Source organism: Oncorhynchus keta, chromosome 10 (genome assembly GCF_023373465.1).
Source record: "Oncorhynchus keta strain PuntledgeMale-10-30-2019 chromosome 10, Oket_V2, whole genome shotgun sequence".
NCBI lineage: Eukaryota > Metazoa > Chordata > Actinopteri > Salmoniformes > Salmonidae > Oncorhynchus > Oncorhynchus keta.
The window spans coordinates 10,231,339-10,247,069 of record NC_068430.1 but is presented as its reverse complement, the minus strand read 5'-3'; the positions used below and the strand labels follow the sequence as shown (position 1 = coordinate 10,247,069).

General features: G+C 34.9%; 1 protein-coding gene across 3 annotated transcripts in view; it reads left to right on the top strand.

The window, feature by feature from the left end:
- LOC118379254 (protein phosphatase 1 regulatory inhibitor subunit 16B-like) overlaps positions 1-15,731 on the top strand; it is a 171,820-nt gene that overhangs the window by 105,110 nt on the left and 50,979 nt on the right. For all 3 annotated transcript variants that reach the window (XR_008144038.1, XM_052526471.1, XM_052526472.1), the window contains exon 3: positions 14,786-14,856. Coding sequence is in view for 2 of the 3 variants with exons in the window: in XM_052526471.1 (XP_052382431.1) it covers positions 14,786-14,856 (71 nt within the window). In the remaining variant the exon portion in view is untranslated. The remainder of the gene's footprint in view (positions 1-14,785; positions 14,857-15,731) is intronic.

The window sequence follows — 15,731 nt, the reverse complement described above, 5'->3', positions numbered from 1 at the left end:
TGAATACTACAATGCCTGTACACTACATTACCAATGCCCTGTACACTACACTACACACTACTGAATACATTCACAATGCCCTGTACACTACACTACACACTACTGAATACATTCACAATGCCCTGTACACTACACTACACACTACTGAATACATTACCAATGCCCTGTACACTACACTACACACTACTGAATACATTCACAATGCACTGTACACTACACACACACTACTGAATACATTACAATGCCCTGTACACTACACACACACTACAATACATACCAATGCACTGTACACACACTACACACTACAATAATACCAATGCACTGTACACTACACTACACAACTACAATAATACCAATGCCCTGTACACTACACTACACACACTACTGAATACATTCCAATGCACTGTACACTACACAACACAATAATACAATGCACTACTACACACTACACACACTACTACAATAACCAATGCCCTGTACACTACACTACACACTACAATACATACCAATGCACTGTACACTACACACAACTACAATAATACCAATGCACTGTACACTACACACACAACTACAATAATACCAATGCACTGTACACTACACACACACTACTACAATAATACCAATGCACTGTACACACACTACACAACTACTGAATACATTACCAATGCACTGTACACTACACACACACTACTACAATAATACCAATGCACTGTACACTACACAACACAATAATACCAATGCACTGTACACTACACTACACAACTACAATAATACCAATGCACTGTACACTACACAACTACTGAATAATACCAATGCACTGTACACTACACTACACACTACTGAATACATTACCAATGCACTGTACACTACACACACACTACTGAATACATTACAATGCACTGTACACTACACACACACAACTACAATAATACAATGCACTGACACTACATTACCAATGCACTGTACACTACACACACACTACTACAATACATTATCAATGCCCTGTACACTACACAACTACAATACTACAATGCACTGTACACTTACAACTACAATAATACCAATGCACTGTACACTACACTACACACTACTGAATACATACCAATGCACTGTACACTACACACACACACTACTGAATAATACCAATGCACTGTACACTACACACACACTACTGAATACATAATATCAATGCCCTGTACACTACACAACTACAATAATACCAATGCACTGTACACTACACAACTACTGAATAATACCAATGCACTGTACACTACACTACAACTACAATAATACCAATGCACTGTACATACACACACAACTACAATAATACCAATGCCCTGTACACACACAACTACAATAATACCAATGCACTGTACACTACACACACAACTACAATAATACCAATGCCCTGTACACACACAACTACATAATACCAATGCACTGTACACTACACACACACTACAATAATACCAATGCACTGTACACACACAACTACAATAATACCAATGCACTGTACACACACACACAACTACAATAATACCAATGCACTGTACACTACACAACTACAATAATATCAATGCCCTGTACACTACACTACACAACTACAATAATACCAATGCACTGTACACTACACACACACTACAATAATACCAATGCACTGTACACTACACTACGACAATAATACCAATGCCCTGTACACTACACACACACTACTACAATAATACACAATGCACTGTACACTACACAACTACAATAATACCAATGCACTGTACACTACACTACTACAATACCAATGCACTGTACACTACACACACTACTACAATAATACCAATGCACTGTACACTACACAACTACAATAATACCAATGCACTGTACACTACACAACTACAATATACCAATGCACTGTACACTACACAACTACAATAATACCAATGCACTGTACACTACACAACTACACTAATACCAATGCACTGTACACTACACAACTACTGAATACATACCAATGCACTGTACACTACACACACTACTACAATAATACCAATGCACTGTACACTACACACACTACTACTGAATACATTCAATGCCCTGTACACTACACACACACTACTACAATAATACCAATGCCCTGTACACTACACTACACAACTACAATAATACCAATGCACTGTACACTACACACACTACTACAATAATACAGTGCACTGTTCACTACACAATACATTACCAATGCACTGTACACTACACACACTACTACAATAATACCAATGCACTGTACACTACACACACTACTACAATAATATCAATGCCCTGTACACTACACACACACTACTACAATAATACCAATGCCCTGTACACTACACTACACAACTACTGAATACATACAATGCACTGTACACTACACACACTACTACAATAATACCAGTGCACTGTACACTGAATACATAATACCAATGCACTGTACACTACACACTACAATAATACCAATGCACTGTACACTACACACACAACTACAATAATACCAATGCACTGTACACTACACACACACTACTGAATAATACCAATGCACTGTACACTACTACACACAACTACAACAATACCAATGCCGTGTACACTACACACACACTACTACAATAATACCAATGCCCTGTACACTACACTACACACTACTGAATACATTCACAATGCCCTGTACACTACACTACACACTACTGAATACATTACCAATGCCCTGTACACTACACTACACACTACTGAATACATTCTGAATGCACTGTACACTACACTACACACTACTGAATACATTCTGAATGCACTGTACACTACACTACACACTACTGAATACATTCTGAATGCACTGTACACTACACTACACACTACTGAATACATTATGAATGCCCTGTACACTACACTACACACTACTGAATACATTATGAATGCCCTGTACACTACACTACACACTACTGAATACATTCTGAATGCCCTGTACACTACACACACACTACTGAATACATTCTGAATGCCCTGTACACTACACACACACTACTGAATACATTACCAATGCCCTGTACACTACACTACACACTACTGAATACATTCACAATGCCCTGTACACTACACTACACACTACTGAATACATTCACAATGCCCTGTACACTACACTACACACTACTGAATACATTACCAATGCCCTGTACACTACACTACACACTACTGAATACATTACCAATGCCCTGTACACTACACTACACACTACTGAATACATTCTGAATGCCCTGTACACTACACACACACTACTGAATACATTCTGAATGCCCTGTACACTACATACACACTACTGAATACATTACCAATGCACTGTACACTACACACACACACACACACACAGGAAGGGAAGCACTACAATAATACCAATGCACTGTACACACACACACAGGAAGGGAACCACTACAATAATACCAGCCTATGCCGTTTGGCCATCGCTCATTCAGGTAGTTGTTGTGAAATTGTTAGGTTAGATTACTTGTTAGATATTACTGCATGGCTGGAACTAGAAGCACAAGCATTTCGCTACACTTGCATTAACATCTGCTGACCATGTGTATGTGACTGATTGAATTGGATTTGATTATGTCACCTGCATCCCTGTCCTACCAAGGTTACCATGGTGATGTTAATGTCCTGACCTTCATGTATGGTTTGAATAACGTTCACCTCGGCTCAAATATAATTTTGTAATATGATAAACCTTAATGAATGGATGCTGGGTTGATTTCATGAGGTACATGTAAGGGGTAATTCAGGAGAACAGGAACACTGACTGCATCTACAGTATAGGTCTACACCCTGCAAATACCATAATGTACCCATCTATAGTATAGGTCTACACACTGCTAATATCATAATGTACCCATCTATAGTATAGGTCTACACCCTGCTAATATCATAATGTACCCATCTATAGTATAGGTCTACACCCTGCTAATATCATAATGTACCCATCTATAGTATAGGTCTACACCCTGCAAATATCATAATGTACCCATCTATAGTATAGGTCTACACACTGCTAATATCATGCTAAAATGGCATATATAATATCATAATGTACCCATCTACAGTATAGGTCTACACCCTGCAAATATCATAATGTACCCATCTATAGTATAGGTCTACACCCTGCAAATATCATAATGTACCCATCTATAGTATAGGTCTACACCCTGCTAATATCATGCTAAAATGGCATATATAATATCATAATGTACCCATCTACAGTATAGGTCTACACCCTGCAAATATCATAATGTACCCATCTATAGTATAGGTCTACACCCTGCAAATATCATAATGTACCCATCTATAGTATAGGTCTACACCCTGCTAATATCATAAAATGGTACCCATCTACAGTATAGGTCTACACCCTGCAAATATCATAATGTACCCATCTATAGTATAGGTCTACACCCTGCAAATATCATAATGTACTCATCTATAGTATAGGTCTACACACTGCTAATATCATAATGTACCCATCTATAGTATAGGTCTACACCCTGCTAATATCATAATGTACCCATCTATAGTATAGGTCTACACCCTGCAAATATCATAATGTACCCATCTATAGTATAGGTCTACACCCTGCTAATATCATAATGTACCCATCTATAGTATAGGTCTACACCCTGCTAATATCATAATGTACCCATCTATAGTATAGGTCTACACCCTGCAAATATCATAATGTACCCATCTATAGTATAGGTCTACACCCTGCTAATATCATAATGTACCCATCTATAGTATAGGTCTACACCCTGCTAATATCATAATGTACCCATCTATAGTATAGGTCTACACCCTGCAAATATCATAATGTACCCATCTATAGTATAGGTCTACACACTGCTAATATCATGCTAAAATGGCATATATAATATCATAATGTACCCATCTACAGTATAGGTCTACACCCTGCAAATATCATAATGTACCCATCTATAGTATAGGTCTACACCCTGCAAATATCATAATGTACCCATCTATAGTATAGGTCTACACTAATATCATGCTAAAATGGCATATATAATATCATAATGTACCCATCTACAGTATAGGTCTACACCCTGCAAATATCATAATGTACCCATCTATAGTATAGGTCTACACCCTGCAAATATCATAATGTACCCATCTATAGTATAGGTCTACACCCTGCTAATATCATGCTAAAATGGCATATATAATATCATAATGTACCCATCTACAGTATAGGTCTACACCCTGCAAATATCATAATGTACCCATCTATAGTATAGGTCTACACCCTGCAAATATCATAATGTACTCATCTATAGTATAGGTCTACACCCTGCTAATATCATAATGTACCCATCTATAGTATAGGTCTACACCCTGCTAATATCATAATGTACTCATCTATAGTATAGGTCTACACCCTGCTAATATCATAATGTACTCATCTATAGTATAGGTCTACACCCTGCAAATATCATAATGTACCCATCTATAGTATAGGTCTACACCCTGCTAATATCATAATGTACTCATCTATAGTATAGGTCTACACCCTGCTAATATCATAATGTACTCATCTATAGTATAGGTCTACACCCTGCTAATATCATAATGTACTCATCTATAGTATAGGTCTACACCCTGCAAATATCATAATGTACTCATCTATAGTATAGGTCTACACCCTGCTAATATCATAATGTACCCATCTATAGTATAGGTCTACACCCTGCAAATATCATAATGTACTCATCTATAGTATAGGTCTACACCCTGCAAATATCATAATGTACCCATCTATAGTATAGGTCTACACCCTGCAAATATCATAATGTACTCATCTATAGTATAGGTCTACACCCTGCTAATATCATAATGTACTCATCTATAGTATAGGTCTACACCCTGCAAATATCATAATGTACTCATCTATAGTATAGGTCTACACCCTGCTAATATCATAATGTACCCATCTATAGTATAGGTCTACACCCTGCAAATATCATAATGTACTCATCTATAGTATAGGTCTACACCCTGCTAATATCATAATGTACCCATCTATAGTGTAGGTCTACACCCTGAACCAATACACATGTGGTACCCATGTGTGAAGGGCTTGTTGGGTCTGAAAGCCTAGCATGGTTATTTAATGTAATGGGTATGGTTAGTTAATGTAATGGGTATGGTTAGTTAATGTAATGGGTATGGTTAGTTAATGTAATGGGTATAGTTAGTTAATGTAATGGGTATAGTTAGTTAATGTCATGGGTGTAGTTAGTTAATGTAATATGTATGGTTAGTTAATGTAATGGGTATGGTTAGTTAATGTCATGGGTGTGGTTAGTTAGTTAATGTAATGGGTATGGTTAGTTAATGTAATGGGTATAGTTAGTTAATGTAATGGGTATGGTTAGTTAATGTAATGGGTGTGGTTAGTTAATGTAATGGTTATAGTTAGTTGGTTAATGGGTATAGTTAGTTAATGTAATGGGTATGGTTAGTTAGTTAATGTAATGGGTATAGTTAGTTAGTTAATGGGTATGGTTAGTTAATGTAATGGGTATAGTTAGTTAATGTAATGGGTATGGTTAGTTAGTTAATGTAATTGGTATAGTTAGTTAGTTAATGGGTATGGTTAGTTAATGTAATGGGTATAGTTAGTTAATGTAATGGGTATGGTTAGTTAATGTAATGGGTATGGTTAGTTAATGTAATATGTATGGTTAGTTAATGTAATGGGTATAGTTAGTTAATGTAATGGGTATGGTTAGTTAATGTAATGGGTATGGTTAGTTAAAGTAATGGATATGGTTAGTTAATGTAATGGGTATGGTTAGTTAATGTCATGGGTATGGTTAGTTAATGTAATGGGTATAGTTAGTTAATGTAATGGGTATGGTTAGTTAATGTAATATGTATGGTTAGTTAATGTAATGGGTATGGTTAGTTAATGTAATGGGTATGGTTAGTTAATGTAATGGGTATGGTTAGTTAATGTAATGGGTATGGTTAGTTAATGTAATATGTATGGTTAGTTAATGTAATGGGTATGGTTAGTTAATGTAATATGTATGGTTAGTTAATGTAATGGGTATGGTTAGTTAATGTAATGGGTATGGTTAGTTAATGTAATGGGTATGGTTAGTTAATGTAATGGGTATGGTTAGTTAATGTAATGGGTATGGTTAGTTAATGTAATGGGTATAGTTAGTTAATGTAATGGGTATGGTTAGTTAATGTAATGGGTATAGTTAGTTAATGTAATGGGTATAGTTAGTTAATGTAATGGGTATGGTTAGTTAATGTCATGGGTATAGTTAGTTAATGTAATGGGTATGGTTAGTTAATGTCATGGGTATGGTTAGTTAATGTAATGGGTATAGTTAGTTAATGTAATGGGTATGGTTAGTTAATGTAATGGGTATAGTTAGTTAATGTAATGGGTATAGTTAGTTAATGTAATGGGTATGGTTAGTTAGTTAATGTAATGGGTATGGTTAATTAATGTAATGGGTATAGTTAGTTAATGTAATGGGTATGGTTAGTTAATGTAATGGGTATGGTTAGTTAATGTAATGGGTATAGTTAGTTAATGTAATGGGTATAGTTAGTTAATGTAATGGGTATAGTTAGTTAATGTCATGGGTATGGTTAGTTAATGTAATGGGTATAGTTAGTTAATGTAATGGGTATAGTTAGTTAATGTAATGGGTATGGTTAGTTAATGTAATGGGTATAGTTAGTTAATGTAATGGGTATGGTTAGTTAATGTAATGGGTATGGTTAGTTAATGTAATGGGTATGGTTAATTAATGTAATGGGTATGGTTAGTTAATGTAATGGGTATGGTTAGTTAATGTAATGGGTATAGTTAGTTAATGTAATGGGTATGGTTAGTTAATGTAATGGGTATGGTTAGTTAATGTAATGGGTATGGTTAGTTAATGTCATGGGTATGGTTAGTTAATGTAATGGGTATAGTTAGTTAATGTAATGGGTATGGTTAGTTAATGTAATGGGTATGGTTAGTTAATGTAATGGGTATGGTTAGTTAATGTAATGGGTATAGTTAGTTAATGTAATGGGTATAGTTAGTTAATGTAATGGGTATGGTTAGTTAATGTAATGGGTATAGTTAGTTAATGTAATGGGTATGGTTAGTTAATGTAATGGGTATAGTTAGTTAATGTAATGGGTATAGTTAGTTAATGTAATGGTTATGGTTAGTTAATGTAATGGGTATAGTTAGTTAATGTAATGGGTATAGTTAGTTAATGTAATGGGTATGGTTAGTTCATGTAATGGGTATAGTTAGTTAATGTAATGGGTATAGTTAGTTAATGTCATGGGTATGGTTAGTTAATGTAATGGGCATAGTTAGTTAATGTAATGGGTATAGTTAGTTAATGTAATGGGTATGGTTAGTTAATGTAATGGGTATAGTTAGTTAATGTAATGGGTATGGTTAGTTAATGTAATGGGTATAGTTAGTTAATGTAATGGGTATAGTTAGTTAATGTAATGGGTATGGTTAGTTAGTTAATGGGTATAGTTAGTTAATGTCATGGGTATAGTTAGTTAATGTAATGGGTGTGGTTAGTTAATGTAATGGGTATAGTTAGTTAATGTAATGGGTATGGTTAGTTAATGTAATGGGTATAGTTAGTTAATGTAATGGGTATGGTTAGTTAATGTAATGGGTATAGTTAGTTAATGTAATGGGTGTGGTTAGTTAATGTAATGGGTATGGTTAGTTAATGTAATGGGTATAGTTAGTTAATGTAATGGGTGTGGTTAGTTAATGTAATGGGTATGGTTAGTTAATGTAATGGGTATGGTTAGTTAATGTAATGGGTATAGTTAGTTAATGTAATGGGTATAGTTAGTTAATGTAATGGGTATGGTTAGTTAGTTAATGGGTATAGTTAGTTAATGTCATGGGTATGGTTAGTTAATGTCATGGGTATGGTTAGTTAATGTAATGGGTATAGTTAGTTAATGTCATGGGTATGGTTAGTTAATGTAATGGGTATGGTTAGTTAATGTAATGGGTATAGTTAGTTAATGTAATGGGTATAGGTAGTTAATGTATTGGTATGGTTAGTTAATGTAATGGGTATGGTTAGTTAATGTAATGGGTATGGTTAGTTAATGTCATGGGTATGGTTAGTTAATGTAATGGGTATAGTTAGTTAATGTAATGGGTATGGTTAGTTAATGTAATGGGTATAGTTAGTTAATGTAATGGGTATGGTTAGTTAATGTAATGGGTATGGTTAGTTAATGTAATGGGTATAGTTAGTTAATGTCATGGGTATGGTTAGTTAATGTAATGGGTATAGTTAGTTAATGTAATGGGTATGGTTAATTAATGTAATGGGTATGGTTAGTTAATGTAATGGGTATGGTTAGTTAATGTAATGGGTATAGTTAGTTAATGTAATGGGTATAGTTAGTTAATGTAATGGGTATGGTTAGTTAATGTCATGGGTATGGTTAGTTAATGTAATGGGTATAGGTAGTTAATGTAATGGGTATGGTTAGTTAATGTAATGGGTATAGTTAGTTAATGTAATGGGTATGGTTAGTTAATGTAATGGGTGTAGTTAGTTAATGTCATGGGTATGGTTAGTTAATGTAATGGGTATGGTTAGTTAATGTAATGGGTATGGTTAGTTAATGTCATGGGTATGGTTAGTTAATGTCATGGGTATGGTTAGTTAATGTAATGGGTATGGTTAGTTAATGTAATGGGTATAGTTAGTTAATGTAATGGGTATGGTTAGTTAATGTAATGGGTATAGGTAGTTAATGTAATGGGTATGGTTAGTTAATGTAATGGGTATAGTTAGTTAATGTAATGGGTATAGTTAGTTAATGTAATGGGTATGGTTAGTTAATGTAATGGGTATGGTTAGTTAATGTCATGGGTATGGTTAGTTAATGTAATGGGTATAGGTAGTTAATGTAATGGGTATGGTTAGTTAATGTAATGGGTATAGTTAGTTAATGTAATGGGTATGGTTAGTTAATGTCATGGGTATGATTAGTTAATGTAATGGGTATGGTTAGTTAATGTAATGGGTATGGTTAGTTAATGTAATGGGTATGGTTAGTTAGTTAATGGGTATAGTTAGTTAATGTAATGGTTATGGTTAGTTAATGTAATGGGTATAGTTAGTTAATGTAATGGTATGGTTAATTAATGTAATGGGTATGGTTAGTTAATGTAATGGTTATGGTTAGTTAATGTAATGGGTATAGTTAGTTAATGTAATGGGTATAGTTAGTTAATGTCATGGGTATGGTTAGTTAATGTAATGGGTATAGTTAGTTAATGTAATGGGTATGGTTAATTAATGTAATGGGTATGGTTAGTTAATGTAATGGTTATGGTTAGTTAATGTAATGGGTATAGTTAGTTAATGTAATGGTTATGGTTAGTTAATGTAATGTGTATAGTTAGTTAATGTAATGGGTATGGTTAATTAATGTAATGGGTATGGTTAGTTAATGTAATGGGTATAGTTAGTTAATGTAATGGTTATGGTTAGTTAATGTAATGGGTATAGTTAGTTAATGTAATGGGTATAGTTAGTTAATGTAATGGGTATGGTTAGTTAATGTAATGGGTATGGTTAGTTAATGTAATGGTTATAGTTAGTTAATGTAATGGGTATAGTTAGTTAATGTCATGGGTATAGTTAGTTAATGTAATGGGTATGGTTAGTTAATGTAATGGGTATGGTTAGTTAATGTAATGGGTATAGTTAGTTAATGTAATGGGTATGGTTAGTTAATGTAATGGGTATGGTTAGTTAATGTAATGGGTATAGTTAGTTAATGTAATGGGTATGGTTAGTTAATGTAATGGGTATAGTTAGTTAATGTCATGGGTATGGTTAGTTAATGTCATGGGTATGGTTAGTTAATGTAATGGGTATAGTTAGTTAATGTAATGGGTATGGTTAGTTAATGTAATGGGTATGGTTAGTTAATGTAATGGGTATGGTTAGTTAATGTAATGGGTATGGTTAGTTAATGTAATGGGTATGGTTAATTAATGTAATGGGTATAGTTAGTTAATGTAATGGGTATGGTTAATTAATGTCATGGGTATGGTTAGTTAATGTAATGGGTATGGTTAGTTAATGTAATGGGTATGGTTAGTTAATGTAATGGGTATGGTTAGTTAATGTAATGGGTATGGTTAGTTAATGTAATGGGTATGGTTAATTAATGTAATGGGTATAGTTAGTTAATGTAATGGGTATGGTTAATTAATGTCATGGGTATGGTTAGTTAATGTAATGGGTATGGTTAGTTAATGTAATGGGTATGGTTAGTTAATGTAATGGGTATGGTTAGTTAATGTAATGGGTATGGTTAGTTAATGTAATGGGTATGGTTAGTTAATGTAATGGGTATGGTTAGTTAATGTAATGGGTATGGTTAGTTAATGTAATGGGTATGGTTAGTTAATGTAATGGGTATGGTTCATTAATGTCATGGGTATGGTTAGTTAATGTAATGGGTATGGTTAGTTAATGTAATGGGTATAGTTAGTTAATGTAATGGGTATGGTTAGTTAATGTAATGGGTATGGTTAGTTAATGTAATGGGTATGGTTAGTTAATGTAATGGGTATGGTTCATTAATGTCATGGGTATGGTTAGTTAATGTAATGGGTATGGTTAGTTAATGTAATGGGTATAGTTAGTTAATGTAATGGGTATGGTTAGTTAATGTAATGGGTATGGTTAGTTAATGTAATGGGTATAGTTAGTTAATGTAATGGGTATAGTTAGTTAATGTAATGGGTATGGTTAGTTAATGTAATGGGTATAGTTAGTTAATGTCATGGGTATGGTTAGTTAATGTAATGGGTATGGTTAGTTAATGTAATGCGTATGGTTAGTTAATGTAATGGGTGTGGTTAGTTAATGTAATGGTTATAGTTAGTTAGTTAATGGGTATAGTTAGTTAATGTAATGGGTATGGTTAGTTAATGTAATGCGTATGGTTAGTTAATGTAATGGGTGTGGTTAGTTAATGTAATGGTTATAGTTAGTTAGTTAATGGGTATAGTTAGTTAATGTAATGGGTATGGTTAGTTAATGTAATGGGGATAGTTAGTTAATGTAATGGGTGTGGTTAGTTAGTTAATGTAATGGGTATAGTTAGTTAGTTAATGGGTATAGTTAGTTAATGTAATGGGTATGGTTAGTTAATGTAATGGGTATGGTTAGTTAAAGTAATGGATATGGTTAGTTCATGTAATGGGTATGGTTAGTTAATGTCATGGGTATGGTTAGTTAATGTAATGGGTATGGTTAGTTAATGTAATGGGTATAGTTAGTTAATGTAATGGGTATAGTTAGTTAATGTAATGGGTATAGTTAGTTAATGTAATGGGTATAGTTAGTTAATGTAATGGGTATGGTTAGTTAATGTAATGGGTATAGTTAGTTAATGTAATGGGTATGGTTAGTTAATGTAATGGGTATAGTTAGTTAATGTAATGGGTATAGTTAGTTAATGTAATGGGTATAGTTAGTTAATGTAATGGGTATGGTTAGTTAATGTAATGGGTATAGTTAGTTAATGTAATGGGTATAGTTAGTTAATGTAATGGGTATGGTTAGTTAATGTCATGGGTATGGTTCATTAATGTCATGGGTATGGTTAGTTAATGTAATGGGTATGGTTAGTTAATGTAATGGGTATAGTTAGTTAATGTAATGGGTATGGTTAGTTAATGTAATGGGTATGGTTAGTTAATGTAATGGGTATGGTTAGTTAATGTAATGGGTATGGTTCATTAATGTCATGGGTATGGTTAGTTAATGTAATGGGTATGGTTAGTTAATGTAATGGGTATAGTTAGTTAATGTAATGGGTATGGTTAGTTAATGTAATGGGTATGGTTAGTTAATGTAATGGGTATAGTTAGTTAATGTAATGGGTATGGTTAGTTAATGTAATGGGTATGGTTCATTAATGTAATGGGTATGGTTAGTTAATGTAATGGGTATGGTTAGTTAATGTAATGGGTATAGTTAGTTAATGTAATGGGTATGGTTAGTTAATGTAATGGGTATGGTTAGTTAATGTAATGGGTATGGTTAGTTAATGTAATGGGTATGGTTCATTAATGTCATGGGTATGGTTAGTTAATGTAATGGGTATGGTTAGTTAATGTAATGGGTATAGTTAGTTAATGTAATGGGTATGGTTAGTTAATGTAATGGGTATGGTTAGTTAATGTAATGGGTATAGTTAGTTAATGTAATGGGTATAGTTAGTTAATGTAATGGGTATGGTTAGTTAATGTAATGGGTATAGTTAGTTAATGTCATGGGTATGGTTAGTTAATGTAATGGGTATGGTTAGTTAATGTAATGCGTATGGTTAGTTAATGTAATGGGTGTGGTTAGTTAATGTAATGGTTATAGTTAGTTAGTTAATGGGTATAGTTAGTTAATGTAATGGGTATGGTTAGTTAATGTAATGCGTATGGTTAGTTAATGTAATGGGTGTGGTTAGTTAATGTAATGGTTATAGTTAGTTAGTTAATGGGTATAGTTAGTTAATGTAATGGGTATGGTTAGTTAATGTAATGGGGATAGTTAGTTAATGTAATGGGTGTGGTTAGTTAGTTAATGTAATGGGTATAGTTAGTTAGTTAATGGGTATAGTTAGTTAATGTAATGGGTATGGTTAGTTAATGTAATGGGTATGGTTAGTTAAAGTAATGGATATGGTTAGTTCATGTAATGGGTATGGTTAGTTAATGTCATGGGTATGGTTAGTTAATGTAATGGGTATGGTTAGTTAATGTAATGGGTATAGTTAGTTAATGTAATGGGTATAGTTAGTTAATGTAATGGGTATAGTTAGTTAATGTAATGGGTATAGTTAGTTAATGTAATGGGTATGGTTAGTTAATGTAATGGGTATAGTTAGTTAATGTAATGGGTATGGTTAGTTAATGTAATGGGTATAGTTAGTTAATGTAATGGGTATAGTTAGTTAATGTAATGGGTATAGTTAGTTAATGTAATGGGTATGGTTAGTTAATGTAATGGGTATAGTTAGTTAATGTAATGGGTATAGTTAGTTAATGTAATGGGTATGGTTAGTTAATGTCATGGGTATGGTTAGTTAATGTAATGGGTATGGTTAGTTAATGTAATGGGTATGGTTAGTTAATGTAATGGGTATAGTTAGTTGGTTAATGGGTATAGTTAGTTAATGTAATGGGTATGGTTAGTTAATGTAATGGGGATAGTTAGTTAATGTAATGGGTATGGTTAGTTAATGTAATGGGTATGGTTAGTTAATGTAATGGGTATAGTTAGTTAATGTAATGGGTATAGTTAGTTAATGTAATGGGTATGGTTAGTTAATGTAATGGGTATGGTTAGTTAATGTAATGGGTATGGTTAGTTAATGTAATGGGTATGGTTAATTAATGTAATGGGTATGGTTAATTAATGTAATGGGTATGGTTAGTTAATGTAATGGGTATGGTTAGTTAATGTAATGGGTATGGTTAGTTAATGTAATGGGTATGGTTAGTTAATGTAATGGGTATGGTTAGTTAATGTAATGGGTATGGTTAGTTAATGTAATGGGTATGGTTAATTAATGTAATATGTATGGTTTCATTAACGTAATGAGTTTGAAAGCGTAGCATGTTTAGATAATGTCTTCCTCTCTATTTCTCCCTCTGTTCCAGTACGTTACCTGTTGAAGAACAACGTCAGTCCAGACCTGTGTAACGAGGACGGTCTCACTGCTCTGCACCAGGTGAGTGTCCGTATGGACAGTCAATGACCACTGCAGAGTCTAAAAATAAGGCCGTAATTCAGTCATTGTTGATGGTGTCTTTTTCCACGTTGTGCTCTCAGTAAAGCTCACACTGTTCTCCCCAGTATCTCTCCCTGTCTCTACACGCTCACACTGTTCTCCCCAGTATCTCTCCCTGTCTCTACACGCTCACACTGTTCTCCCCAGTATCTCTCCCTGTCTCTACACGCTCACACTGTTCTCCCCCTGTCTCTCCCTGTCTCCCCCTGTCTCCCCCTGTCTCTCCCTGTCTCTCCCTGTCTCCCCCTGTCTCCCCCTGTCTCTCCCTGTCTCTCCCTGTCTCCCCCTGTCTCTCCCTCTCTCCCTGTCTCTCCCTGTCTCCCCCTATCTCCCCCTGTCTCCCTCTGTCTCCCCCTGTCTCTCCCTGTCTCTCCCTGTCTCTCCCTCTCTCCCTGTCCCTCCCTGTCCCTCCCTGTCTCTCCCTATCTCCCCCTGTCTCTCCCTGTCTCTCCCTGTCTCCCCTATCTCCCCCTATCTCCCCTGTCTCCCCTGTCTCCCCCTGTCTCCGCCTGTCTCTCCCTGTCTCTCCCTGTCTCCCCCTATCTCCCCCTGTCTCCCCCTGTCTCACCCTGTCTCCGCCTGTCTCTCCCTGTCTCTCCCTGTCTCCCCTGTCTCTCCCTGTCTCCCCCTGTCTCTCCCTGTCTCTACATGCTCACACTGTTCACCCCCTGTCTCACCCTGTCTCCCCCTGTCTCTCCCTGTCTCCCCCTGTCTCTCCCTGTCTCCCCCTGTCTCTCCCTGTCTCCCCCTATCTCCCCCTGTCACCCTGTCTCTACATGCTCACACTGTTCACCCCCTGTTTCTCCCGGTCTGAC